The 27,588-nt window shown below is 41.1% G+C and overlaps 4 protein-coding genes across 10 annotated transcripts; 3 read left to right on the top strand and 1 right to left on the bottom strand.

The window, feature by feature from the left end:
• Positions 1 to 411: 411 nt before the first annotated feature.
• On the top strand, positions 412 to 14,140 carry LOC103367538 (uncharacterized). Its single transcript, XM_008295599.1, has 11 exons — positions 412 to 490; positions 4,133 to 4,195; positions 4,527 to 4,547; positions 4,655 to 4,930; positions 6,937 to 7,057; positions 7,182 to 7,357; positions 7,618 to 7,763; positions 8,465 to 8,612; positions 8,849 to 9,030; positions 9,153 to 9,245; positions 9,981 to 14,140. Exons 2-11 carry the CDS (start codon positions 4,153 to 4,155, stop codon positions 10,677 to 10,679), a joined length of 1,905 nt encoding a protein of 634 aa, XP_008293821.1. The 5' UTR covers positions 412 to 490; positions 4,133 to 4,152; the 3' UTR covers positions 10,680 to 14,140.
• Positions 14,141 to 14,427: 287 nt separating this feature from the next.
• LOC103367536 (zinc-binding protein A33) lies at positions 14,428 to 17,616 on the bottom strand. 3 transcript variants are annotated; one of them, XM_008295596.1, is made up of 7 exons: positions 17,532 to 17,616; positions 17,263 to 17,337; positions 17,018 to 17,113; positions 16,601 to 16,834; positions 16,021 to 16,043; positions 15,715 to 15,830; positions 14,428 to 15,633 (listed from the first exon to the last, which is right to left on the bottom strand). In XM_008295596.1, exons 2-7 carry the CDS (start codon positions 17,326 to 17,328, stop codon positions 15,080 to 15,082), a joined length of 1,089 nt encoding a protein of 362 aa, XP_008293818.1. In that variant the 5' UTR covers positions 17,329 to 17,337; positions 17,532 to 17,616; the 3' UTR covers positions 14,428 to 15,079. The 3 variants fall into 3 exon arrangements, with proteins under 3 accessions (XP_008293818.1, XP_008293820.1, XP_008293819.1); XM_008295598.1 differs by having other exon boundaries at positions 14,428 to 15,561; XM_008295597.1 differs by having other exon boundaries at positions 17,569 to 17,587.
• A 974-nt stretch (positions 17,617 to 18,590) lies between these two features.
• ino80e (INO80 complex subunit E) lies at positions 18,591 to 22,059 on the top strand. 5 transcript variants are annotated; one of them, XM_008295594.1, is made up of 8 exons: positions 18,591 to 18,617; positions 18,954 to 19,036; positions 19,124 to 19,194; positions 19,271 to 19,323; positions 19,439 to 19,529; positions 20,162 to 20,261; positions 20,598 to 20,696; positions 21,252 to 22,059. In XM_008295594.1, the coding sequence occupies exons 2-8, from the start codon at positions 18,956 to 18,958 to the stop codon at positions 21,453 to 21,455; spliced, it is 699 nt and encodes a 232-aa protein (XP_008293816.1). In that variant the 5' UTR covers positions 18,591 to 18,617; positions 18,954 to 18,955; the 3' UTR covers positions 21,456 to 22,059. The 5 variants fall into 5 exon arrangements, with proteins under 5 accessions (XP_008293816.1, XP_008293815.1, XP_008293814.1 ...); XM_008295593.1 differs by having other exon boundaries at positions 18,596 to 18,674; XM_008295592.1 differs by having other exon boundaries at positions 18,598 to 18,657; positions 19,439 to 19,520.
• A 1,128-nt stretch (positions 22,060 to 23,187) lies between these two features.
• LOC103367534 (uncharacterized) lies at positions 23,188 to 27,160 on the top strand. Its single transcript, XM_008295590.1, has 3 exons — positions 23,188 to 23,812; positions 24,583 to 25,515; positions 26,290 to 27,160. The coding sequence occupies exons 1-3, from the start codon at positions 23,498 to 23,500 to the stop codon at positions 26,803 to 26,805; spliced, it is 1,764 nt and encodes a 587-aa protein (XP_008293812.1). The 5' UTR covers positions 23,188 to 23,497; the 3' UTR covers positions 26,806 to 27,160.
• Positions 27,161 to 27,588: the final 428 nt, after the last annotated feature.

Genomic DNA, 27,588 nt, shown 5'->3' with positions numbered 1-27,588 from the left:
CCTTTGATCACTTTGCTGACTGTTTTTTATACCGTGTGGGGGGGAAGTGATCTGACATGAAGCAATGCACCAAAGCATCCCTGCAGTTTAAACACACCTATCCTCCAGTGATCTACTTTACATGATGCCAACAAGGCTTCATTTGTTTGTGCTGCATCAGCATCCTCCAGATCTCCAGACTAAAAAAAAAATAATGTGGTTAAATGAATCCTCCTCGGTGCCAGATGTGCCGGTTTTGAGGAGGTGGTCGCAGAGTTGGACGTGGATTGACTCCGAGAAGCCAACAGAGCCCGACATATTCTGAATACCTCCCCAAATGTTGAGCCCGAGCCGTGAAGTGCAGCTCTGGAGGGGGGCGAGGTTGAGGAGGGGAGGGAGCCGACGGAGGAGGAGGAAGAAACGGGCAGCAACGATCGCAACACATTCTCACTCTGGAAGCGTCTCAGCATCTCCTCCGTGACCGCACCGAGGCTGCAGCGCTCAGCTGAAGGTAGGTGAGACACTCGGACGGTTTTTTCTTCTTGTTGCTTTTGCTGTAACATGTGCGGATGATTTTTATTTTTATTTTCTGATTCTGACTGGTGCGTGACGGGTTAAATTCTGCAGTTTTTTGGTGGATACGCTGATCGGCTATCCGGAGGTGACTGATAAGAACTGAGATGCGGCGTTTAGGTTCCAGCAATTTTTATTTTTTATTTTTTTTACAGTGAGAAATAAGGTTCATCCTGTTTAACTGACTATATGTCCTGGTATGCTCCATCACCTCAGCTGATGTTTTAGGGTTATTACATTTATTCCCTAAGCCTCCTTGATGGCAAATCTTTAAAAAAAAAAAAAAAAAATCAAGAAATGTATATTCAATCCAACTCAACACAAACATTATTATTATGATTATAACCCTGCTACTATTCCCCCTGCATCACTAGTGTCACATCCATTCCATTCTTTACCCTGCATGCTGTGTTACCATTTTAAAGGTTAATAACATCTGAGAGGATGCTCTGGCCTAAAGGCTTCTGGCTGCGCTGTCTCCACCTGCAGTGTCCATCTCAGAGGCTGTGGCCAGAGCTGCATGAAGGCCCTGAATAACACAGGGCAGCTGTGATTACCATCAGCTAATGCAATCATATCTGCATAATATATCTTAATTTTTTTCCCCTCCTCTCACTAATTTCCCCATTTCCTCTTTTATCACCTCTTACACTGTGTTTGTCAATACTGCACTTAGCTCTACCAACCTCTTCCACCCCCTCCTCCTCCCTCCATCACGTCCACTGATTTTAATGCATCTGGCAGGTGCAAGCAATATGGTGGAAACCTGTCCAATCCTTCAGTTCACCGCAGTCATCGTGGTAAGAAAATAGGTTGTCAGCCGCCACAGGCTTCCTCTGAAAGACAAACGTCAGAAAATCACATTTGGTGTTTGTTTTCGTTCTGCCGTGCTGATCTGAAACACGAGAAGAGTCACAGCTCCAGAGTTTTGAATTCCTCCTCATTGTGTGTAGTGGAGTTGCATCCTTCTGTGTAAATGTGTCACTTGTAGCATGACTCCTCGTCATCAAGAGAGGGGCCCTTGACCCCGGGTTCCCCGCATCACTTATGCAAAGCAAAGCATTAAGGTGAAAATGAAAGAGAAATGATAAAGGGTAAGGATACAGAGTTTGCTTTGTTGGTTTCTCGACATCTGCGGTCACTGAAGGCATTTCCGCCTCTTTAAAGACCGTGGACAAAGACCCGTCTGTCTCGCCAATAAGTAGGGAGTTTGGAGTTTGAAGGAACACAGGCGCAGGCTTTGATTTCAAAGTAGGATGCACTGGCTTGGATTATATAAGACAGGGAGGAGGAGAGCATGAAAGACATGCGATAAAAAAGAAAGATCCAGAGAGAAATGAAGAGAAAGTAGGGGGAATGAGACAGATGCCCCCAAGATGAAGTGAGGCAGACCTTGCAGTGACTTTGGCTCCAAATGCTCCAAATACTCACAAAGACAAAGCAGAATATTTAGGATTTTTTGGGGGGGGATTCACACATTCTGCATAGAAACACCAGATTGTCCGTGGTGACTCTGTGAGGCCAACTGCTGTGACAAACAGATGGAAACGGTTCCCTTCTCTTTTATTTTCAGCCAACCAATCCTACGCTTGTTGTATTAATTAAACACAGAATTCTACAAGGGTCTGTTTTTTTTTGTTTTGTTTTTCCAGACATTGTGATGGAGGCTGTAGCAATAAAATGATAGTGACTGGATACTGAGGATTTGTTTGCCAAAAGACAGTGTTCTACGTGGCACATCTTTGTTCAATTATTTGTCTCTTGCGCAATAAATTCGTTGAGCTTCTTAGGCTTGAAGTTTTGAGTGAGAATGTGGCAGTCACAGTGCAGAAGGTTGTGTGAAACAACAATTCTGCTTGTCAGGAAATGACACTGTGGAATGTTGGTTTATTCTTGTAATATAATAAGAAAAATGGAAAGTCTTTTTACTGTTTTATTTTAATATCATGTATAAAAAAAGTGATGCCAGACATGCAGTAAGTGTGAACATTGCTTAATGCTTCATCATTTCCAACAGGTAGTGAAGGTCTTCTGGCACCTCCTGTGTTACAAAGAGACACTTTAATCTTTACTGCATGTTTATTAGCTGCTGCAAAGTGACTGTGAGCACTGCAGGTGTTCCCTCCCAGTCCCCTCCTGGGCTTACTACATGAAAACTGCAGCAAAAACCTCTTCTTTTACAAGCTCTTGATGTGTTGCCTCAGATGCGTCAGTATAGCAGAAGGCAGTTCGCGTCATCACAATCATTTCTTCTCTTGTGGGTTCCTGTGGTACTTTCCCTGCTGGCTTGTTGTTCTGGACGTTTACTCGTGGAACCCTCGCCTAGTCAAATCAGCGTGATTTAAACTATCTCGAGGTTCATGAATTGTTTTGGATTCCGGCATATAATCAATGGACAGTCAATGACAGCGATCCAAAGCCTGTTGAACCTCTTAAACCTCCTTAAAGGGAAGCGTCTAAAACACAATTGTCTGTTGGTAAGAGCTTTAAACAACACTACCGTTGACAGATAAAACCTTCTTAGGACCTTGACTTCACACTGCTGTCAGGTAAGCCATTAAGTCCTAATGGCTTTCTCGACAAAAAGTCACACCACGGGCCGATTTTATGTCTGAAGTCCAATAATAGTCTCCAGACAGATAAATTGAATTTACAGTGACTGCAAGATTCTCTGCAGATGGGCTCTTCAGGGAGAATTTTTAAGTATAATTAGAAAAAATGCAATTCGTCTTCATTATACAGAATAGGACAAGAAAAAGAAACACAGACAGCAGAAAGAAAGCCCTCACCTGAAGGGTCTGCAAGTTTAAAAATGAAACATATTCATGCAATTAGTAGGAGGTTGATGTACATACTTTCCCTTAATAATATCCTTCCGGTATCTGTAGACTGTCCTGGCTGCCTGCTACTTAGTTCGACCGAGATCTCTGCAGGTATTTCCTCCAGGTCCCCCCCTGGGCTTTTAAAAGGAAACCCACGGAACAATCTTTAGCTCTGACCCCTTGATGTGCTGCTTCTGATGTCTCTGCACAGAAGAGAGTTGTATAAATCATCAGTAGTCCCTCAGTGCTGCTGCAGTTAATCAGGATTCTTCTTTGTGCTCCTGTAGAAACTAATTTGCACCGTTTCCTCCAACATGTTTAGTGTCTGAAGCTCACCTAAGCACAGAAGACATTGTGCGCTTCCTGCTGAGAAGATCTGTTATAGCTACGATTCTACACTGATTGTAGCACTGGAAGCATTATGTTGAAGTGATTTATGTTGAATCTTTGTGCAAAGTGCTGTACATGACGTGATGTACTGAATGTAGAAGCATTATAGAATAATGTGTACATTTATTGTCTCTTGAGACTTGTATCAACTTCACAATTTTTCTAACAAGTTCAAGACTTTGAACCAAAAGATCGTTATTTTTTTTATCCAGTCGACGCTCAAACTAGTTGCAATAGTTGCTTTATTCCAGGTCATAATAGGGTTTTATGATCCTCAATTTCTTTCAATTATAAAAACTGCTCAAATATGAAAATGTGCAAAAATGAATATTTATTTTCTGAACATATATCCTACTTTTTCTTTCTAGACACAACATAATCAGCCAAGATGGTGGCAGTCAGGTTACTGCTCAGTGTTCTGATGACCGCAGGTATGTAAAGAAAAAACAGTCATTGTGTCCAGTACTTTTAGAGGAATAAAGACAATTGTGTGTTTTTCCACCAATGTCTGTGGGCAGACTTTTGATAATGCACTGATGGTGCTGCACTGTATTATTTGTTTTACAGTTTTATAGTTTAAGCTCAGTGTAATGGTGCTGACATGTTAATCTGTTTAATGTTCAGTATGTTTTCTACAATATATACTATTCAGCTATATAATAGTATAATAGACAGCAAAAGGACTCAGTTTAAGTACTGAAAAAGAAGTCCAAATCTCATTGATATCACTTTTAATTTTTTAATTTTTGTCTTTAATTACAGCTATCTCTGCATCTGCAAAAGGTAAAACTGTTGTGCACCAGTGCATCATACATAATTCCGACTCATCAGTTATTTACATTTCCTTGCCCTCTAAAGTGTCTGTTTGCTTTATCTGCTGCATAATCCAGCCGAGCCGGTCTCCATCACCTTATTCCACGGTGAGGATTTCCACATTCTGCTGCCCTCGCTCGAGGTGGAGGTCATCTTTCAGAACAGGTCTGCTCCTCGCTCGCCTAATGTGCTCCTGATGAAGGGCGTCTCGATGGTCAGCGGTCGGGCCAAACTCAACCGCTACCTCAGCCACCTGGTCATAGACGCCGTGGGTGAGGGCGATGAGGGCGTGTACTACGTGAAGAACCCAGAGAACTCGACCTTTTTCAAAAACATTTCGCTCATAGTTCGAGGTAAGACACCATGATGCACTGGGACTGGTGATGAAGCACAGACCTCCACTGACATATTTTTTAAAATGCATCTACTGGAAAACTCAAATTCATATTACAACTAGTTCCCTTTGAAAAACAGCATCTGTGATAATAAATGAACATAACACATAACTATTAACTCAGTTGTGTTTTTAACCATTAATGCAACAGTATATTGTACTTTCACTACAATAGAGGCCAGCAAAATATAACTTCAGATTTAAAATAATTTCTTAGCACAGCCTTCTTTGTTATTTATTTATTTATTGGTTTTGTCTGAGTGGTGGATCAGGACCAAAAGGTGTTCAACTTCCTATCATAAAAGACCAGTGAACCAAGTCAATATTTATAAGAAGCAGGAACCTGTGAATTTTCTGCATTCTTGCTTGAAAAATATTTAAATAATTATTTGAGTATCATAATTGTTGTCGACCTGTCCAGGGTGTCCCCTGCCTTCACCTTAAGTCAACTGGGATAGAGTCCAGCCCCCCTGCGACCCTAGTGAGGATAAAGCGGTGTATAGATAATGGATGGATGGATGGATGGATAATTGTTGTTAATGCATTTTTTTTTGATTGACTTATTGAATTATTAACAAATGATTTTAATTCTGGTCTTAACCTCTTTAGACCTGGCGTCCACATGCATGGGCATCACATTTTGGGTTATATTACCACAGTAGCTATTAATTTTTTTTAAATTTAGTATTATTTTATTATTTTTTAAAAGAATTAAAAAAAAATTTTTAATCTATATTTATTTTCTTCATATTTTTTATTAAATAAAAAAATGCATATTAAGCAAGAGCTCGGGTCTGTAAGAGGTTAAATATGTGCTACTATCTGATTTCGGCAATAATTAAACATAGAAAATCTAAAAATAAAACAATCATTTCAATTAAGTTTTGTGTTTTGTGGAAAAACCACATCAGTCGACTCCTACGGTGTAAATACTGCAAGAAGAGACGCCAGAAATCACGATAGCTACGAATCTGGACTGTGGACACACACTGCTGGTGTTTTACAGTCTTTTTCTTTTTTCCACAGCGTTCCTTTGGTACCAGAACACGTAGAGATCACTGTGTTCGTCTCCTCAGTGTGATTAATGATTTTATTAGTGTTATTTTTACATCTCATTTTTANGTCAGTGGTAGAATGTCACCGAGTACATTTACATAAACTCAAGGTGCTTGTGTCATGCTCAAGTATTTCCAGCTATCAGAGTGGCTTATGTCCTGCATTTTACTTTTCATACTTTCAATACTTCTGCACTTATGTTAGAAAATTGATGCTTTCAGCGCTGCATGTATTTCCACATTGTTGTAATGTTATTTAAGTAAAGGTGTGACCACTTCCCCCACCACTGGAGAACATCAGAGCTACAACTACAGGATAAAGATTAAGCCTCTTACAACTGATCTGGAGTGAAAATCACTTTAATCACTCAGACAACAGCTGAAACAGAAACCCCTGACGTTTGCAGACCTGGTTTGTCTCGTGTTTCAAGCTGCAGCGGCGTTGATTCTGTTGCTCCGGCTGCCAATTCAGATGAGATTACGCACACAAATGTGAGAGGAGCAGGGAATGATTCAACACAGCGTGAGCAAAGGTGACGGTAGTGTAGCAGTATGTGGAAGCGGTACCATATGGAGGGAGTAATGTGTTGTGAGGAGATGAAAAGGTGTTTGTGTGTGTTTTTAGAGTGTGAGAACACTCTCGAGCTGCCAGGTAGTAATTATGCAGCCCTTAAACCACTAACCCACTTCTCTCTCCTTCCCTCTCTGCTGTTTTCCTATTTTTATCTTGTAATCGCTCTCTTTCTGTTCTATTTGTCTTGTGTTTTTATTCTTCCCTCACTCCTGCACCTCTAACTGTCCTTTTTCCCTCTAAAACTCTGTCCTCTTTCATTTCTTCCTACTATAATGTCAGGCAGTTTCCTCACAACTCTGATTAATGTTGTTGATTCCTCCTGCTTTCATGTTCTAGACTGCTCCAACGAGCTGAACATCAAATATGGAGACAACTTCCGTATTCCTCTGTCCGGCGTAAATCATCCCATCACTCTCGATTTCAGGTCCAGTGCTGTGGAGGCCAACCAGACAGCTAGGTAGTAAGAAAAATGACACTGATAAATTTAACCCAAGACAATCTGTAATGACATTTTCCAACCTCGATGTACGGAGACAGCATGTCGAAGAAAAGTTCTTCTTCTTTGACTTTCCCTCCTGTAGACCTGCCTTTGTGGTTTTGACTGCTGCCGAGTTGCCCACGGAGCCCTATCAAGGTCGCATAACCGTCAGCGAGCGTAACGTCACCCTCCTTGCTGTTACGGGTGCAGATGAGGGCAGCTACACCGTCATGGACAACAAGGGTGTTATTCAAAGGAAAGTGTGTCTCAATGTCAAAGGTGAGAACCCAGATGATATGTTGTATGTTGTCCTCTCCCATGCTTGGCTGGTTTTAAATGACCAGAACCTTCATTAAGGAGGTTGTTGTTTCCCTTTTAGTTTTTAAGCTCCTCTTGTCTGCCGTAATAGCTTTTTAAAGACTGAAATGTTAATGGGCTTTCGCAGGCTAATGTATTTTAAATGATCCATGGGCCTGCGCAGAGAGCTGTGATGTATTTATCGGATGTCCTCCGTTCTCCTCTGTCTGTTTGTGTCTCAGAGCATCAAAACTTTGTGACCCTGCCATACGGTAAAAGACTGAAGATCAACCTGGTACTCAGCAGTTCACTAGTGCAGCTCTTCTACAGCCCCAACGATGCCCCCGCAGCCCTGCACCTGCTGCTGGACAAGGGGCAATTCACCAGTGTAACTGGACCCTTTTATTTCTTTATAGTCTCCACTGACTGTTTGATTCCTGTATTTTACGACAAACGTGTAAAAAAATTAATATTAATGTGAGAAATAATGGTATCAGTGGGGCTTTAACTTTTAAGTCACCACAGCAACAAAAGCTGGGTGATATGACTGGAGCTTGCATGTCGTTTGTGGCCCTCTTTGCACTGTATGCCCGCCGTTTCTGCTGTTGGTTAGTAAAAACTTCTTATTCTGATGAAGTATACAATTTCAATAATTATATAAAATGCATATTTGAATGCTTTTGTGTGAGAACATGTAATATGAGCAGTCAGCATTAGGATTCCCATTACCACAGAAGCTGCCATTTGCAAAGTATAAAGTATAATATGCTGTAAAATCTGAGCAGATGCTCCTATTAAGCAAAAAACTATGACAAACAATCATGTATCAATCAATTCCACTGATCTGATTCTAGTTTTTTACTCCTTGTTTTGGACATTTGCCTTCATTTGATTCAGCTTTTAAGGCCATTAAGCCAGCATACTTTTGTAAAGTGTGTGTTGTTTGTATTACTTGTAGTCATTATGGATAGTGTCTTTGATCATTTCTTATTTGTCATTGATGTTATTTGTCTTCTGTTCTAACAATGATTTAATTGTTCTTTTTAATTTTTGGCACCAAGGTCTCAAATGTCTGTGTTTTCATCGTAGGCCGCAGCAGAGTTGGGTTTTGAAGACCGTATCTCTTTGGAGGGTTCGTACGTTTATCTGGATCAGGTCAAGGGTGCAGATTCTGGCCAGTTCAAAATTATGGACATACTAGGATTCACGGTTTCCAGCATTTACCTGGATGTAGAACGTAAGCAAAGAATGGGATTGTTGAAATTCAAAGGCTCGAGGGCTGATTGTATTGCTGTAATAGCTACTAGAGTGTAGTATCAAAACATAGTAGAGTAAAAATAAGTAGAGTAGAGAATGATCACTTTCTTTTCACTTTTGTATTTATGCAGTTGAATTTCAACATTTCAATGAAAGGTCAGTTGAATTATTTACCTCCCTACTCCTGTCCTCTCCCCCTACTATGCATACATGTAGCCTACAGGCTGGAGTCGCTGTATGTGGCCATCATTGCTCTGCTGGGCCTGCTGGTTTTCCTTCTGCTGGTTTGCCTGCTGTCCTGCCTGATCAAAGTGAAGAAGAGGGCCAAGAGGGCGGCTGCTCTGGAAAAGATCGCCCAGAACGCTGGCAAAGAGGAAGAGGGAGAAGCCTTTAGGCAGGTCAGAGAACCAAATATACAATATCATTTTCAGTGTGATGATGATGATGATGATGATGATGATGATGTGTATTCTGGTACAATAATGTCTTTTGTTTCGTCTGTCTGTGCACATCTTCATAGGTGGTCAAGAACATCACAAAACTCAGTGAAGAATCCAAGCATTCACAGGCTGACAATACAGAGAAATCTCAGAGCACTGAGGTGGACATTAAGGTAAGGATATGTAATAGTTCTCTTTTAAAACTGAGTCAATGAGGGTTTTATTTAAAATAATGTCTCAATTTTTATGCTGTTTTCTGCGTTCAGACAGCTGCAGCTTATTCAGAACGCTGCTGCTAGAGTCCTCACTAAGATCAAGAAAGTGGATCACATCAGTCCAGGTCTCAGATCCTTGCAGTGGCTTCCTCTGTGACATACAATGGATTTTATAATTTTACTCTTGGTTTATACAGCATTGAATGGTTTTGGGAAAAATATGTATATTTCTGATCTGCTGCTATATTAGGAACTTTCTGATTTCTCGGGTCTTCTGGGACAGGTCTGCGTACTGCCCCCAAAGTACAAACGAAACAATTTTCAGTTTTTATGCTCCATGTACCTAAAACATACTCCCAGAAAACCTGAGGTCTGCCCCAACTCTCTTCTTTTTAATCCAGGCTGAAACCATTTCTGTTCACCACTGCCTTTTATTGAATTTTTGAGTTTAACTGAGTAAAACCTTGCACTGTGCTGTAGCTGTGCTGTGACTTTTATTCTCTCGTTTTATTCAATCTTAGCTTGTTATCTTTCGATTTATATCACTGTTTTAAAATCTGTTTATGTGTTCCTTTTCTATCCCCTTGTATGCTTGTTAGATCTTGTCTTAATGTCACTTTGAATCGCATTGTTGTTGAGGGATACAAGTTCTACAAATACACTTGTCTGACTTTGTTGTCTCTCTGAACTCAGGGACTGGAGGTCTCCTCTAAAGAGGTTGGGATCGGTAACCTAGAGACCAGTGACTCTGGCGTTGGCTTTAACACTGCCCTCCCACTGGACACTGACACCGATGCCCCTGACCAACTCCCTGACTCTGAGGCTGTAAGCATTTCTGTTGCTCCTGAAACCAAATCAAGTCCTTTATCTGCTGCTGAGTCCAAGCCAAGCGCTCCACCAAGTATGGAAATTAAACCCAGTCCAGTTGCTGAACCTAAACTCAGCCCAGTCCCTGAGGCCAAGAAAACCCCTGATCAGCCGGTGGAATCGAAACTGGATGTCCCTAAACCAGCAGATGTTAAACTTAGCCCGGACCCAAGCCCAGAGCCCAAGGCTGGTCTGAGTCCAGCTGATCCAAAGCCTGCACCCAGCCCAAGCCCAGAGCCGAAGCCAAGTGTTCCCAAAGTCATCACGCCAACGCCTGAGAGTACGAGCGCCCTCACTCCCACACCTGAGCCCCCCAAGACAACCACGCCAGAACCTATTACCAATGGTACATCAGAGCCAGAACCAGATTCCAAACCGAGCCCGGATCATGCTGATATTATTGGAGGCTCAGCTCCAAAAGCAGTCCCTCCTAAAACCCCTGAAGTGGAGATGAAACCTAGCGGTGCCGTACTAGAGGTCAGCAAAGACGGCACTGTGGCTGAGGATTCAACCACCAACACCTGAGAGCTGCCCCTGCAAAAACACAAAGGAAGCCCCACAGATCTTGTCCATCTACCACTACTTTAGACAATCAAACACCCCCTACCAAATAATGAGAAAACCACTGCAGCTGATCTGACGTTGACTGAACATGCCTGAACACAGTATTACCTTGATGATGGCGTCTCACTTGTCGGTAACTAACACTAAAACCTTTGAGACTTTTTGATTTAGAAACTCTTTGCATGACAAACATGGCTTTTGTTAAACATTTTAGTTGTATGCACCTTGCAGCCTTGGTTTTTGGTAATTTCATAGTAAAACTGCCAGACTGCAAATGAAATCCTTTGCAGAGTTTACAACTAAAATGTTCACTCCTCATAAGGTCTTTTCTTAAATATCCAAAAAGGTTTACGACATTTCATGAGAGTAACATACTAGATTTGCTTATTTGTCCTTAACTAACCATCATTTCCCATTTAGATGTTTGTTCCTCCATCAGCACGTGGGTGGAGTTTTCACTAGTATCATCTTAAACCAGCTAAAGCATGTGATGGCACTGACATCATCAGAACAGAAATGAAAACCCTTCTGATCACACTTGACTGTGTGAGATTAAGAGTCATACTCCCAGTGGATATCTCCAGTGATTAAAATGTGTTTTGTAGATTGATCCCTGAAGTCCAGATCAACTAATTCACTGTCTTTGATCTGGATTTCCTGTTGGTTCTATACCAATCCCAATACTCTTACAGTTTAATAAGAGGCTCATGCCAGTAGAAACTTCTGACACTTAAAAAGACCACCAAGTTCCAACTATACGTTGGGCTTTCCAGTGATTAAATACAAAAAAAAATGTGGGATAATTTCAAATTGTTGGAATATGCTTCCTTTGATTGTTTATTTCTTTGTTTTTCCTTCCCCTGCTGTATACTTTTTGTTTGCTCCTCATCCTTCTTTCCTCCCTCTTACTGCTTCAGTTTACTAGACATCACTTTAAACTACTTAAACACATGGCCTTTTGAAAGAAAGTAGAATATTAGTCATTTATTTTTTTACTCGAACTAGATGCTTCCTCTGTATTAGGTTTTGTTAACAGTGACAAAGTCTTGTTCATGTGTCTTTGACCCTAAGAAAATTTGACAAAAGCTTCAAATGCGTAGTTGTCATTGGCTTAAAAATTCTCCAACAGCACGAGGCCTTTATCAGTGCCATGACACTGTTCTAAGTGAGTTTCTAGGTAGTTTCTAGGATGTTCAGTCAACACAATTCAATCTCAGTTGAAACTGTATGTATAATACAGAGGAGGTGTGCAGATACTTTTTCATGTAACAAAATGCGTGTCTCTACCTCGTGTTTTAACTGACTGCTGGCAAACCAGTGACTATCCGTGTCTGATGCACTGAAATAACCCCCCAAAATTAAAAATAAAATAAAAATATATACATTTGAATTTTTGAGAGAAGCACAAAAAGACAGAATGGTCAGAAAAATATAGGAAACTTACAAGCAGACCCATTTACAATCAACTCGGCCGTCTTCATATCTTTCCTGACAAATAGATTTTCTTAGGTGTAAATTAATATGAGATGTTGCATCAGCATCTTAAAAAGCCATAAGACTAGATAGGTTTCGATGTCAGATTTGATACAAAAATTAACACGATATATAAACTGAAGATTTTAAAAAATTGAAACATATAGGTGCCTCGATAGTAGATGGATTACTGTTATCATTCTGATGTATTACACTTGGACAAAGGCATTCTAATGTAAAACTGAGTAAGACATTGTATATGCCTCATTTTCAACCTGAATCTGTGAGGGAACTACAAACTCATTTGGCAATACTGACGACGTTCTTTATACAGACATGCATACATACACACATAGACCACAAACAGGCACTGCAGCCTTGTAAATATTGCATGTGTATGCCAGTTTAACCCCCTTATGGCTGAATGTTTTTAGTGTGTAGGACAGTTGTTGTATTGTACTTAAGAATAGAAGAGAAAACTAATAAAATTTTGCACCGACTTCAAACACGCGCACACACATATATATATATATATATGTATACAAACCCAGATTAGATACACTAATGTCTTGAACTAATTTAACAACCAAATATTGTAAAATTCCATTACGACTCTATTATCTCGTTAAGATCAATTACCTGCTGTTATTGCCAACTTGATGATACTCACATCATACTATATCTGTCACCATATTTACATGTTGTATTGAAATGTTTATCAGTACCACTTACAGCATTAATTGCCGCATGCCCATGACATGTTCCCAGAAGTTGTGTTTGTGTGTGTCACCAAAGAAAGTTTTGATGTTCCCATTATTCTGTGTTTGGAATTTGTGTGTTTACGTCCGTAAGTGTATGAGTGTGGGTGTGTTTGCTAAATGTGCCTGTGCACAGGCAGTTTGTACAGAATGAATTTAGTGTATTTTGTGTGTCCTTCTCCATCCGTAGTAAGGTTTCCATGTGCCTGCTTAAATCGTCTTGCAATGTAAAGAAAAAAAAAGTACCGCGTTTAAGTCATGAGTGTGAATGTGCTTAAAGCCACTAAAAATTCTTCAAGATATGGATATTTGAGTGAATCTTGTCTTCGTTTTAGTGCCTAAAATGTATATTGGATAGTTAGCCTGTAACCCAGGAGGAAGTGGCTCATGATGGATCATCAGCCACTTCCTAATGGCACCTTTTTATTATTAGGTAGCATATTCACAGATGTATGCAGTTTGCACACCTGAAATTATACCACTGACTGGCCTAAGATGTGTTTATGTGAAAGAAAATGGAACGGAATACTGGAAGGGATGGAGAGACTGACTTGGCTTGATTCTAAATGGCATACAGACTGCTGAGTGTGCTTGTGTTTTCACTAACCAAGTCTGTGGCACAGTTTGGAGCATGTGTGTGAATGCATGATAGCAGCAGATGAATGACAAAGCTTTGTGTGCGTAACCCTCTGGGTTATGTTGTTGTAAGCAACCGATGAGAGACAGCTTACGCAGCATATCCCTGCACCACTACTACTGTATATTGTCAGTGATTGTAATACCAAGCCGCTCAGAGTAAGTAGGGGTGTGAGAGACGCAGATAGTGAGTGGTGGGCATGAGGAGCCTTTGTTTACACATTACCACCATCTCAAAGAAGGCTCAGTCCAGTGGGCTCAGAGTTGTTACATCTAACAAGTGCCGGAGGGATTCTAGTTTCATACCCACCTCTGATAGGCCGCTAATAGAAACCACTACTGGTAATACCACTGGTTCTCCTTGCACTACGTGAGTTGTTTCTACCCTCTCTGATTACTGCTGCTGTACTGGCCTGGTCGTGGCGTGATGTCCCACGTGGTCTCTCTGTACACTCTTTTTGCACAACACTTCACACAGATTTTTTGTAAAGACAATTGTTTTCTTTTTCTTTATTTGTCTAAAGGAATACTAAGAATAAACTAAAGGTTATGGCATTTCGCTGTGTTGTCGTCTTTGTTTTCTATCTCTGCGAGCGATAAATTTGCAGAAGGAATGTTTGGACTCGGAGTTGTTCATTCCATCTCAGTCACTTATCGCATTCAATGTCAACCACCACGCTGTGTTCTGAGTATCACGCAACTTCTCTCACCCAGGGTCCCACTAATCCTGTTGCATTGCTTTGAGCTTCCATCACCTGCCAGGACACATCACAACAGGGCAAGCATAACAGGGATACTTGTAAACAGGCCAAAGGTAAAATCATATTGCTGTTTACACCTGCTATGGATCCTGAAGCTCCAGAACCTTCCCCATGCTTTATTATTATCCCAGAATCACCCCAGCTCACATGCATGTGATGATCAATCTCAACAGCATTTAAGTGACATCACAGTAAAATCAGATGCACAACAAGAACAGAAAAAGTTGTGGTTACAGTAACAGCCATGTTTTTTCATTCCAAAAACTGAATGAGGACTTTCCTATTTAGAGCACTCTTTCAGAAAATAGTAACATAATTAGGCTTTCGTTGACAATTCATTTCATTGTTGTTCAATTTGTTAATTATTTTCTTGATAAAAAGATTGTTGTGTCTGTAAAATGCGAACAAAATTGCTTAAAACCCAAGGTGCTGCCTTTTTTGTCTGACCAACAGTTTAAAACCCATTCAGTTTATTTTCACACAAGAAGAAGAGCACTTTAAAGTAAAGATAAAACAGACAGGAGCTGAAACCTCACATTTTTGGCGTTGGTGCTTGAAAAATAAAACAAGCAATTAACCAATAATCAGAATCATTGCACATGATTTCTTCTTTTGACTGATTCATCCATTAATTCACTGAATTGTTTCAGCTTTAAAAACACAAAATTGACTCTTTTTTTGGGGAATCCTTGATCTGTTTAGTATTAGTATTAATGCTGGTGACAACAGCTTCTTATAGTGATGGGTTAAAAACCTTGATTGGCGCTATGTTTTTCCCATCGTCGGTGTCACAGGGGTTAAAGTATGGAAACAGAGGAACCCCAACAGTTTCCATTGAAAAGGTGTAGATTGGCGACATGGTAATGGCATTATAGAAAGTCACCTCTTCCTTTTCACAGTCTAAGAACACGCCAATACGGACGAGGCGGAGAGACACCTTGATCTTGGTGGGCTGTGGGTCAGTGCAGGCTTGGATAGATCCACCCTTCAAGGCCAAGGTCCAGAGACCACTTGAGGTGCCGGTAGCGGCCATCTCCCCTCTTGGAACATCTTCTTGTGCCACACCCAACCTCCACGCTGTCTTGTTGCCGACCTCCACCTCCCAGTAGTGTCGGCCTGATATGAAGGCCTGATGACCAAATATGCAGTAATAGTAGTTGAACCGTCGTGGGTTGGCCTGGCAATCCCCTGTGTCTTTATCGTCATCGAACCAAACTGAATCGCAGGACCGGGACAGGGATAGATTAGGGTGGGCGGTTTCAGGGTCAAAGGTTACTGATGTAATATCTACAGATAGAAACAGGATGAGGACAGTGAGTTTTGCTGTTGCTCTGCATGTGTTGTATTAACCAACATATATGTACATACTTGGGTAGAGGCAGTTTTTCATGTGCTTCCATATCCTGTACTGGATGGGCCCCACGAACTGGCCTGAGCGGACCTCTGTGTCTATCTCCACTGGAAGAACAAAGCTGACATGAGACCTGCTTGGACAGAAAGGGAAGGGGAAAAGACCGAATGATGGATGATAGAATGTCAATCCGCCTTACACGGGATTACGGTGATGGATTGATGTCAAGCATGCGTACACACGAGATTAATGAGTTGGCTATAAAGGTGGAGACAGCAACAAAAATATATTTATTAGTTTGATAAAACCACACTGTGACCTGCCTCTTTATGAGATCTTGAATTTCCTGCAATGAGAGACAAAAAAAGTTATTTGAAAAAAGTTTTAGTAATTTGGTTGTAATTAGTAAAGTGACACAGCACGACAGAGACAGGCGACTATTTGCTGACTAATGAATTGATTGCCTTTTGTCCTGTCACTTTTAAATGAGTAATTGACTTTGACTTGCAAAACCAGGTAACTCAACTGTTTAGTCTTTTAGTGTCATTAACTCATCAAATAAGTGCCAATGATGTGCTGCAAAACAGCCCGAAGTTACAATGAAATTCTGCAGCTAGGTCCCTTTGACGTAAACCTGCAAAGTCACGTTATTGGATTACATCATTTGATCATGACCAAACAGGACATACAGTTGTTTTGACAAGCTGAAAGGAGAGTCTGTCAAATGCCCAGGGCAGAGTGACCCTGAACGTGCCCACATGTTGCTGCTCCTCACTCACAAGTTAGGTCAACTTAAGTCTAAATTTACTTCTTCCCCATTACCACACCACAGTTCTGCATAGATACAATTCATTTAAGGCAATAATAAGCCAAACGTCAGTAACAATCACATGTATGTCTCACTTTGAGCAGCTTAGGACTGTCGTCCTCTGTCAGTTTGCTGTTGAGCACTGCGATTGCGTTCTGAAGGTCTCTCCCTTGCTCTGCTATTTTCTTCTCTCTGTCCTTCAGCTGCTTCAGTTGCTTCTTCTTCTCCCTGCTCAGTCGCTCAAGGTCCCTACACTCCTCTTCATCAAGGAAGCGGTGAAGGTTCTGAAACTCGGCTCTGATTTCCCGTTCCAGATCATCAAACCGATGCTAAGAGATAAATGGAACAATAGTAATTCAGTGTACATCCCACAAAAGGCTTTGTGTGACGTTCATGATCATCCTTGTCAAATCTGGCGAGCATATACTCACTAGTTTGCATTAAACTGATATCATTGTGTAGGAAGAGTGTATTTTTGAAAAAGAAAAGAATGAATAATGCAGCAACATTACCTCTACTTCCACTGATTCTATATACGTCTCTCTCTCTGCATCTTTGCACTCATCTACCTCATGCTTGATTCTTTTAATAGCCTGTATGAGCTTTTCCTGTAACACGCACACACACAGAAAATTGGAGAACAGGGAACAGGAATGTTAGTGGTTTAGTATCCTGCAGATTCGTTTTCCAATGAAATATGAACCGTCAGCTGTTCTAAATACAGAAGCAGGTGAAAACCGTAAAATATGAAGCTTACCTTGTGATCACAGAGACGGCTTTTATTGCAGTTGTTGTTGGTGTCTTTAGTGTGGTTTTGGTACATTCCAGTTTTCTGCATATCGGATGAGACAGAAAGAAAACAAAAATAAAAGTGATGGAATGGAAAGAGAAAGGAGAGACAAGGTGAAGGACATAAAAACACACAAATACGGGGAGGAAGAGAAAGCCAGGGAAAGAAAAACACACGTGTTGGCACGATTAAAAACAACAGACCACATTCGGATTAATAAAACAAAAAGGACGTACATCCAAGCAGGAAAGCGACAAGAGAAATCGTACTGACAGGCACAGATCACAAGCAACAGCCTGACTTGAGAATATATGGATCCATTAAAAGTGGGGGAGGACAAGGAGGGGTGGGAATGAGGCAGATGACTGGAGGTGCCAAGAGGGCTTGCTGGCTGGCTGGATGGTTGGCAGCAGCGATTTATGGCAGCAGACATACAAGAGTCTATTTCTGTCTGCCAGTGTCTTTGGAAACAACGAGAGAGGCAGCCAGTCAGTCAGATATTGTCTTTCATATCTGCAGTTGTTTTGCCTGGAAGGGAGACAATGTGTGTTTATTTTTGCAAGGTAGCTCTCTAATGTCTGGGGGATGGGAGGTGAGAGGATTCAGTGCTGCAACTACACAGTGCTTGCTTTGGAAGTCGCATATAAGGATGCTGTTATGCCTTCATATTGTCTGAGAAGGGGGCCTCTGTCTAAAAGTACAGTCAGCATTTTCCTGCTCCCTTAGGAATAGTATCTGTATCCCACTACCGCCCACCACAAGTCATTTTTAATCTCCCCTGGGTCGGTCCGCTTAGTTGAACTTTTTACATTTCGACCCCACCCCCAGCCCCATCAAGTCCACACACAGGGGGGGTCTGGATATGGGGGCTATGTGCACTGAAGCAGCATCTTCGCAAATGTTCTTCATCTATAATTCATGGTGCTGGGTCCTGGCAAGTAGCTGTGCTGAGCCAGGGTTGAGCTGCAAAGTCAGTGCATTACAGTAAAACGGCCGGTAGAGGGGGCATTGACAAGACGATTAAATGAAACACAAAACCTTATCGTATGAAGCATGCAAAGTGATTGAATCAGAGTAGCTAGAAGCCATTTTCTGCAATCAACTTTAAAATCAGTGAATTGTCTCTTTGTTTTTGTTCAGTTACTTTCCCAGTACTCACCTAATGACTGAAATCGTTTCGCCGAGGTGATAGATTTCTGTCTATTGATACATTTTTGTTGAAAATGTGTTCTATGTAATTGTATAAATAAAAGTATTAATAAACAAGAACAATAAACAGAAAAGACCCCCACAACACGTCGCATGAATATGACGTCACGAAAGTAAGCAATAGCATGTCTCAGAGGCAGACTCAAGCAAGAGGTACCGCTGGTTCTTCGGTGATAAAATTAACTTTTAAATTCACCAAAGTCGCGTTTGAATTTTTAAAATAAGTGTGTAATGTCAGCCTTTATATAGACCCGCAGCTCCGTATCTTTAGCAAGCTAGCTATGTGAGCTCTCCGTGTCAGCTAGCATAGCAACCAGCCTACTGTAGCCTGATAACAAACACTGGGGCATTTATCGCGTTTCACAGACACGAAAGTACATTTAATAGAAGTATATATCTGCAACTTTTAGCAAACGGTAGATATCATGGTTTCATGATTTGTTTTTCAGAGATGAACGGTCAAGCCGACGCCGAAGTTGACTACAAACGGAAATACAAAAACCTCAAACGAAAGTTGAAGTTTCTCGTTTATGTGAGTGTTTTTTTTTCATTTTGAGCATTAATGTTTCAGTACTTTCTGATTACACGCCTCGTCACGCTGATTTTGTGCTTTTAACAGGAGCAGGAATGCTTTCAAGAGGAGCTGAGACGAGCACAGAGGAAACTTCTCAAGGTTTCCAGAGATAAAAGGTGAGATTGTGTTTTCATGAATGTGTGTAGATGTTAGTGTTAGTGCGGTAAATAATGCACTTCACTTGTCTTCTAGCTTTCTTTTGGACAGATTGCTGCAATATGAGAGAGTAGATGAAGACTCTTCAGGTAATTATGGAACACCATGGAATTGTGAATGAAAGGTTGTTGTTGTTGTTGTATTATTGTTGTTATCATGTAGGAGTAAGTGTGGCTGATCAGCGCTTTCTGTCTTCTGCTCCAGATTCAGATGCGACGGTTTCTTCAGAAAACAGTGAAGGGGAAGCACCCAGGGAGAGGGAACGGGAACGAGATGGAGCAAAGAAGTTAGTTGGGTATTGAAATGAATACATTACTAGAGCAGCTGGCATTGATCAACACCCTTATTGAGTAATCATTAACTTTTTTGAGTAAATCAACAGTTAACCTGTGAATAAACTCGCTGGTTTAACTTTCATGGACTGCTTGTACTATCAAAGTTGCCTGTATTGGCACAGATATTAAAGTCTTGGTAGATCAGACTTCTCTTTTCGCTCAACGTGCTCAATTTAGAAAAAGAAGACTCTGTAATAAAAATAATCCTGGTTCACTGAATGGAATTTAAGAATATGATTTGAATATGATGGGCTGCAAGGTGGCCTGTCCAGGGTGTCCCCTGCCGTCACCCTAAGTCAGCTGGGATAGACTCCAGCCCCCCTGTGACCTTAGAGAGGATTACACGGTGTACAGATAATGGATGGATGATTCCAAGCATTCAAAAGTCGTCTCTTCTGCAGCTCAGTGTTGGGTCATCTAAAACAATATAGTGTGCAATGAAGGCCAAAATTAGAAAAAGTTAGATTTTAAAAGCTAATGTAGATTTAGATTTAGATTTAGGAGCTATTTAGGACACTGAAGGGTAAAATAATTTGTGCTTTCTTGTTGCTACACTCAACACACTCGATTTCTCTTAATTTGTCATGAACAGGCGAAAGAACAGTCCTGGAGCATTCCTTCATTCATCTCCCCATCTCTCCCTGCTGTCCCGTCCTCTGCAGTCAACCGGCTCTGGACCCTACCTCAACACCGTGAGTTCCTACCTCCTTTATTTCTACCATACTGTGACCAGCAACAATAACTTTGCTGCTATTGTCATCCTCTCATCAGCAAACATAATCCCTGTTTTAATTTGGCAATGTTAGATTTTTTTTTAATCATTTTTTTTCACAAGTCTGTTTTATCTCTTCCTTTGTTTTACGTTTGAGATTTATAATGGCTTCACTGTCTTTGTATTGTTCATTCTTCTGTGTATGTTTTTTTTTTTGTGTTTTTGTGTGTGTCTGTCTTTTAAACTGCCTATGGCTGTGTGCATGCGTGTTTGTGTGGTCACTTGGCAATTTGGGGCCTGCGTCTGTGTTGGGCAGATGCCCTTCCCGCCAGAATATTTGGCTCCCCCAGCTGAACGAATGAAGAAAGACAGAAAAACAAAGACGCCTAAAAACAAGAAAGAGACTACGGGGAAGGTGAGAGAGGGATAATAAGATGTTCAGAGATAACAAATCAAATATGCTGCTTAGCTCTCAGAACCTGAATATGAATGCGCCATTTATGATTGATGGCAATGCAGGCCATTTACAGTTTTTTGTCCCAGCGTATGTGGATAAATAAAAGACGGTAAAAAGTGTCTGCTTCTGTGTGAAAATAGTCTGAAAACTCTATGTTGGGTAGGTTAACATAGTCTGTTGTAGATTAACATAGTTGTAGATTTAAAAAAAAAAAAACAACAACAAAAAACAGTTGATCTGAGTTTTTTTGATTTTTACTCAGTAATCTTTAATGATGACATTTAAGGATGTTACTGTTGAAAATTCAGTCCCCCAAACCATTTTAAATGTGGCATTATACTGAAGTGACCTTCTGGTCACTATGTCCTTAAGTCCATATACATGCTGCATGCTTTGTTCTGGTTTACTCTTTGCATCTGTGATGTAGCCATCCATCCATACTCATTGTTCTTTCATCATATCTCCACGCTTTGCTGTGTCATTCCAAACATCTTTGCTTCATTTTGATTTTAGGTTGTCCCAATGGCAGCTAATTACCCATCAGCCCCTGCGGCGCCTCCAACAGCCAGCGGCCACTTCAGTTGGGTTCCCAGACAGATGCTTAGTGGAGATGCAGCTGAGGAGGAGGGTGACAGTGATGGAGACAGCGACAGAGGAGATGAAGACAGGGGGGAGGGGGATGAGGCTGAGCTTGTCATTGATATCCCAAATGAGTGAGCCTGAGTGTGTGTTTAGATGTATTTAGGAAAGTGTACATATGCATATAGGGTGAAAGACAGAATGTGACTGAATGTATTTCTATATTGAGCAGGCAAAGCTCCCCCATGTGGACTTAAGCTTAACTGCAGTATCATTGTACAAACAACCTCATGAGAGGTGTGTTGTTCAAATATTATGATAAATTAATCTGTGACAGAGGCACAAGTGCTGATTATATTTGTCTGTACAGTTTCAAACAACAAAGTGTGAGTACAACTAGGTATGTGATTCCTTGAGCGATTATGTGGTTTTATAATGTTTAACTGCTCTCTCAGACTTGGTGTTGTAGAATCGCTATAGTACAATAAAATTGTTTAACTGTGATACAGATGTTTGGAATTTTCAAATGTTAAGTGTTGCATACTTGTTACAGACAGTTTTGTCACAGGGTTTTCTTGGCTCAGCGTGGGCCTTTGGGGAGTTAGTTTGCACAACAGTAAGAATGATTGGTAGAGTGAAGGCAACAGGTCTGTGTTACATTACTCTGGGGCTGATGTATGTCGTCATAAGTTTTTTTCACCTATCAAAGTGTGCCGTATTAAAATATTATAATTTAAGCCCATTATTGGTTTTTATTCAGGTCAAATTGTGTGTTTCATTCACAGATGCCACGGAGACAATTTTACTTAAAAAGCTGGTCCTGGTTGTGTGTTTGGCTAGAAATATTTCTCATTCCAACATAGTTTACCAAACTGTGAATGTGTTCAACACATCTTGCCTTTATGCTGCACCTTGATTGTCACACCCTAAAACTCTCATTCCACAGCTACACGCAGTCACTGAAGTATGTTACAGTTCATGAATACATTTTATTGTATCGCATTTTGCCTTGTTAATGTTCAGCACACTGCAAGTATGATTTTGAAAAATAACTTTTGTAAGCTTCATGCACATGTTGGTTGCAGTGTATGGTTTTCTTCTCTTGCTTGACCTTTTTGCAAAGGAAACCTCTTGACAGAAGCCCAGGGGTATATTTGGTTCATGTTTGCTGTAACTCTTAAGCAACACTGAAGGCAGCCTGGCAGGATTCCACCTCTTCTTGATGTCAAAAAGAGTGCTAGATATTTTCCTGTTCACTCTTACACATGCTCACTATGGGGTTATGAGATTATGCCAACTGCTGCTTTTGCCTCATCATTTTTGTTCAGAACAGTGTGTGCCAACATCATGTCTCAACAGGCATGATTTAAAATGTTAAGGAAGACGAAGTGCAATCTGAAAGCCATGAAAGGAAATGCGTTTTGTCAAGGAAATTAAATTTCAAGAGTCACTGGTTTCTAGGTGAAACAATGCCCTGTGAATCAGGATCAAGCTTTAATAAGGATTTCACAAAGAGAACATTTTAAATTTAGCGTTCTGTTGGTCTCATCTATCTGGACTATCAACTATGAAGTTCTGTTTGATTTGAAAGCACTTCAAAGCAACTGCTTGGCTTGATACAGAGTCAGCACTTTCGGGAATGTGCTTTACCATTAGCAATAGATGACAAGCGTTTGTCAAATCAAGTAACCTCGTACAAAGACCATTGTTTTGGAATGTGGACTTACAGGTAATTAACAACTTTTAGTGGGTGTGGACCTGCTTTTGTGTACCTAGTAGCAGTGGGAGTTAAAGGTGTAACCATAGAAAGTATAAGAGGGAGGGCTGAAGTGGAGGTAAAGCCAGAGGGAGAGTCAGAAAGGGTGGGACAGAGTGAGGGGGTGAGGCTGTCAGGGAGAGGGAAACGAAGGAGTAAGCAAGATTGTGCCTGCAAACACAGATTCACTCTCTCAGAGTGCGGCTGACACAAGAAGACAGACATGGTTGCAGACTAGCTGGAAGACGAAACAAGGAACGAGTGAGAAAACAAGCCATCAGCAGCCAACCTTGGCCACCTTATCTTTTCCATCTATATACGGAAACCACTGGATAATTTATAAGCCTCTCCCTCTCACTCTGTGTGAGTGTGTGTTAGACAGAGACAGAGAGGGAGGGGGGGGATCGCTGAGCTCACCACCACCATGCTGAGTCCTGCTACTGTCAGTGCAGCTGCTGCAGCTGTCTGGCTGCTAGCAATGCTGGGCCCAGGCCTGTCTCTTCCAGCTGAGGATAACTCAGAGCCAAATTTCACCCTCTGCAGCGACTGCTTCTACAGACAGACGCCTCCTCAGGGAGCCTCTGCGGGGTCGCTGCTGCGCCCAATGTGCCACAGACTGTCTGGGGGACAGGCGTTTGCCACTCTGTCCAGGCCGACCTGTGACATGGCTGTCTACTCTGCCTTCCATCTCAGCCATGGATGGACAGAGTGGGAGGGAGAGGAGGGGGAAGAGCTTGTGGTAAGGACATATCTATCACATTGTTTAAAGTAGAGTTATGGAGTAGAGTACAAAATCTCATATTGATTAGCAGCAAAATGCAAACAGAAAGCCTGTGGTGGAAAGTAACTAAGTACATTTACTGGAGTACAGTTTTGAAGTACTTGTTCTTGAGTGTTTTGATGTTATGGTTCCTGGCTACTGTTCCCTGACATTCCAGAGGGAAAAAATGTGTTTCTTATTCCACTCCATTTGTCCTACAGGGATAGTAACCAGTTTCTTTATAGATTACAGTTTTGCATTAATAACATATATACACACAGGGCCTATTAAAAAATAAATAAAATAACACTCCCTTTGAAAATGTCCCCTATTATTGCTTTTCAACCTTCTCGTCTGGTTGGAGCGTTAGATGACTACGAACTGTAAGCAGTTTTAATGATGAGTCATTACATCTATATACTTTTCCTACAATTAAATAAATGTTCAAAGTCCAAAGAGGTACAACAAAAAACAAACAAACATGACTTTGCACAAATATAAGTTTTAAATGCATTTCTGATTGGTCAACAAATTATTCAAAATATAGATTGTCTTAAAAAAAGTTACTTTTACCTTTTACTTGTAACCTCACATAATTATCAAACGCTATTGGTACACAATGGTAGGAAGCTATGTGTTAAAATGTACTGATGCACTTGTGATAATATAAACTGAATTAATGGTGTATACGTTCATAGAGTTTCATGCATTCATACTTAAACAGTTGGTTTGAATTATTTGTCTGCCAGACAGAGAAAGAAGAAGACTTTATTAAAGTATCAGTGCCAAGTCTTCTCCGAAGAGGCGGGGATCCAAGTCATCCTGTCTCGCCCGCAGACTTCCCTCTTCAACACTGGGACTCAACAGTCACAACACTGGTCCAGTCAAGCATTGCTCCCCAGTGCACCACTTTAGGGGGTCATCTGTTCATCCTGACTGGAGCTGGAGGCTTCAGGGCTGCTGAAGATGGAGACAAGGAGTGTCAGATAAAGCCGCTGTGGTCTGCAGTGTGCTGCGCTGTCCCAGAGGGGAAGGATAACTTTATTGTGGGGTTAATCAGTGAGACAGGGGAGGGGGAGAGGCAAGTGCCAGTGAAGGAACTGGAGGAGATGCTAGGAGTGACGGATCTGTTTTTTGAAGGCTGTGGAGGAGGTAAAGAAGAGGCTGTTGGTATCAGCGTGGGGATTCACAGTGAGGGCCTTCCTGTAAATACAGAAAAAATAGAAACAGACGCTACTGGTGAAGAGGCAGATGATACAAGTCTGGATTCAGGCACTGCTGACCAAGATGCAAGTCCAGACGTTGAGGAACCCAGAGAGGCATCGATAACTCAAGAGCAGGTGGCGGCTGGTGACGATGCCCAGTCAGAGAAAACTGACTGGGCATTGGGGGCTGGTGATGATACCCAGTCAGAGAAAACTGATGATGCTGATGCCACAAGAGAGACTTCAGCAGATGCAATGACTTCTGAGAGCAGCAGTAACAAACAGCAAGATGTGACACATTCAGAAACGGTCAGGTCAGAGTCTCCTGAGTCTTTAGGTAACTATGAATCCGTTGATGAGCAAGAGACGGACACAAATTCCACCAGCACTCTGATGTACATCCTCTCCACCACTTTGTCCATCCTCAAAGCTCCGCTGCACCCTGTGGTCTCTACAGTCACACAGTTACCTGGACAGGTGATGCAACAGAATGAACAATTTAATCCCTGTTTTACTTGATTTAAATGTAAAGCAGTTCACCAGATATTTAGTATTACACTTCCACAGAGGGACAGAGATATATTATGAAAAGTAAATGATAGAAACAAATGCAGCAAACGCTCAGATGTTTTAAATTTTAACCACCAGATATGTGGTATTAACATTTCCCGTTAAACTGAATTTCTTGTTGGATCACTCCTGCCACTCCCTAGTTTGTAACACAGACTTTGTACCTCTAATCCTAACCCTGATTACTTTATTTGGGTTATTTTGTCAAACTTAAATACTCCACATTCCAGAGGTGCACTCAACAGCTGTTTTGACAGACTGACCACTGCTTCTCATAGTTTAATCTTGCTTCCAGTTGGTGGAATGCCCCTTTAATTTGACCTAGCAAGCACTGATAACTGGAAACACAAAAAGCAAATTACGCAATAATTATGAGTAATTACAGTATAAGCAAGAATACCAAAGAAAGAGTTTAGCAAGTTTTCCAAAAGCATAAGAAAACATTACAGAAATGCAAAGACAACATCAGGACTTAGCAAAACATGTTCAGGTTTTGAGTAATATAAGAAATGTTCTTATACTCGGCTGCTGCTCCTACAGACTGGGATAAGGTGTGGCCAGTAGGTGATAGTAACTCTAGACTCATTGCATTGCTTCATATCTTTCTGTCATTTCATTATTTCATTATACTTTCTCGAAGTCCCACTTAAGAACTGATGCTCATTTCTCATCTTGATTCAGGTGACCTACGTTCTAGAGAAAGACCTTGGAGTTCTTTCCGCCCTGCCTGGAGAGACCTTCGCCTTTTTCCACCTCTTGACCTCTGACCTCCTATCATGGATGCGATCGGCATCAGAAATGCTCCTATCTATTGGGGAGACCTGCTTCTTCAGCGTTTACAACTGTGCCTCAGCCATGCTGGAGGCCCTGCTGTGCAGCTGCCACACTGGGGTCACTGGCATGGGTACCCTGGCTGGAGACACAGTAGGGATATTTAGTGATGTGTTTGATAATGCTTGGTGGGTGACCAAGTTCTTTGGGGGGCGACTGTGGGAGCAGAGTGAGGGTTATGTGGGAACAGTGGCATCAGAGATGGGGGGTCAAGTGCAAGCTGTAGGCGGAGGGTTGGGGAGACTGGCATGGAGGAGTGGAAGTGGAGTGGGCAATGTATTCAGGACGGTAGCGGGTGTGATATTAGGAGTGATTAATGTGGTCAATGCCGCAATAGGAGAGGCCTTTGGAATGAATGAAGAGTAAAAAAGACAAGATCACGCCATTAACAAACTTCTTTTCTCCTGTTTTAGCTTGTAAATTTTATCAGAATATGGGAGTGTGAATTTAAAAAAAATGGAGCTGATATAATTTGATGTGCCTTAGTTCTTATAGAAGGACTGCCAGGTCTTGTTAGGTCAAGTGTAACAAATTTTAAATGTTGTACACTGTAGGTCTTGCTCTTCACTGTGGAAAGCTTGCTGCCCAACTAATCTGAGAGCTGAACTAACTGACACACTGTGCTTTTGGATGTAACTGCTCAAGACAACTCATGTGTGATAACTACTGTGTATGTGCATTTGAATTAAAGAGAATGCTGGGTTACTATTGTAACATGTGCCATCTGGTTCAATTGTCTTTTTATTTATATATTTCTTCGTTTCTCTAGTAGATTGTAACTGAGTACATTTACTCAGTTATTGTACACTAGTTTTACTTTACTTCACTGCAAAATAATTCAGAAGGATGTATTTTTCACTCTATTACATTTATTTAATGACCACCGCTATTGTTACTTTGTTGATGCTGGTTTTACACCAGCAGTTTATAGGATTTCATACACTGGTACAGAATAAACGTCCCTATTATGTAGTCAAAATAAATAAATAACTACACTTAAGAGCTACTTAATGCATCAGTAGCAACAGTCCAGGGGTATATTCCAATTTCAGGGCTGATTGTCTCATATACACCTTACTTTTACTGGTTTAAGTACATTTTTCCCATCACACTTAATCACACTTGAACACAGAAGCTGTTTTATTTGAT

Source organism: Stegastes partitus, unplaced genomic scaffold (genome assembly GCF_000690725.1).
Source record: "Stegastes partitus isolate 25-593 unplaced genomic scaffold, Stegastes_partitus-1.0.2 Scaffold1061, whole genome shotgun sequence".
NCBI lineage: Eukaryota > Metazoa > Chordata > Actinopteri > Pomacentridae > Stegastes > Stegastes partitus.
This window is presented reverse-complemented; position numbering and strand designations above follow the sequence as displayed.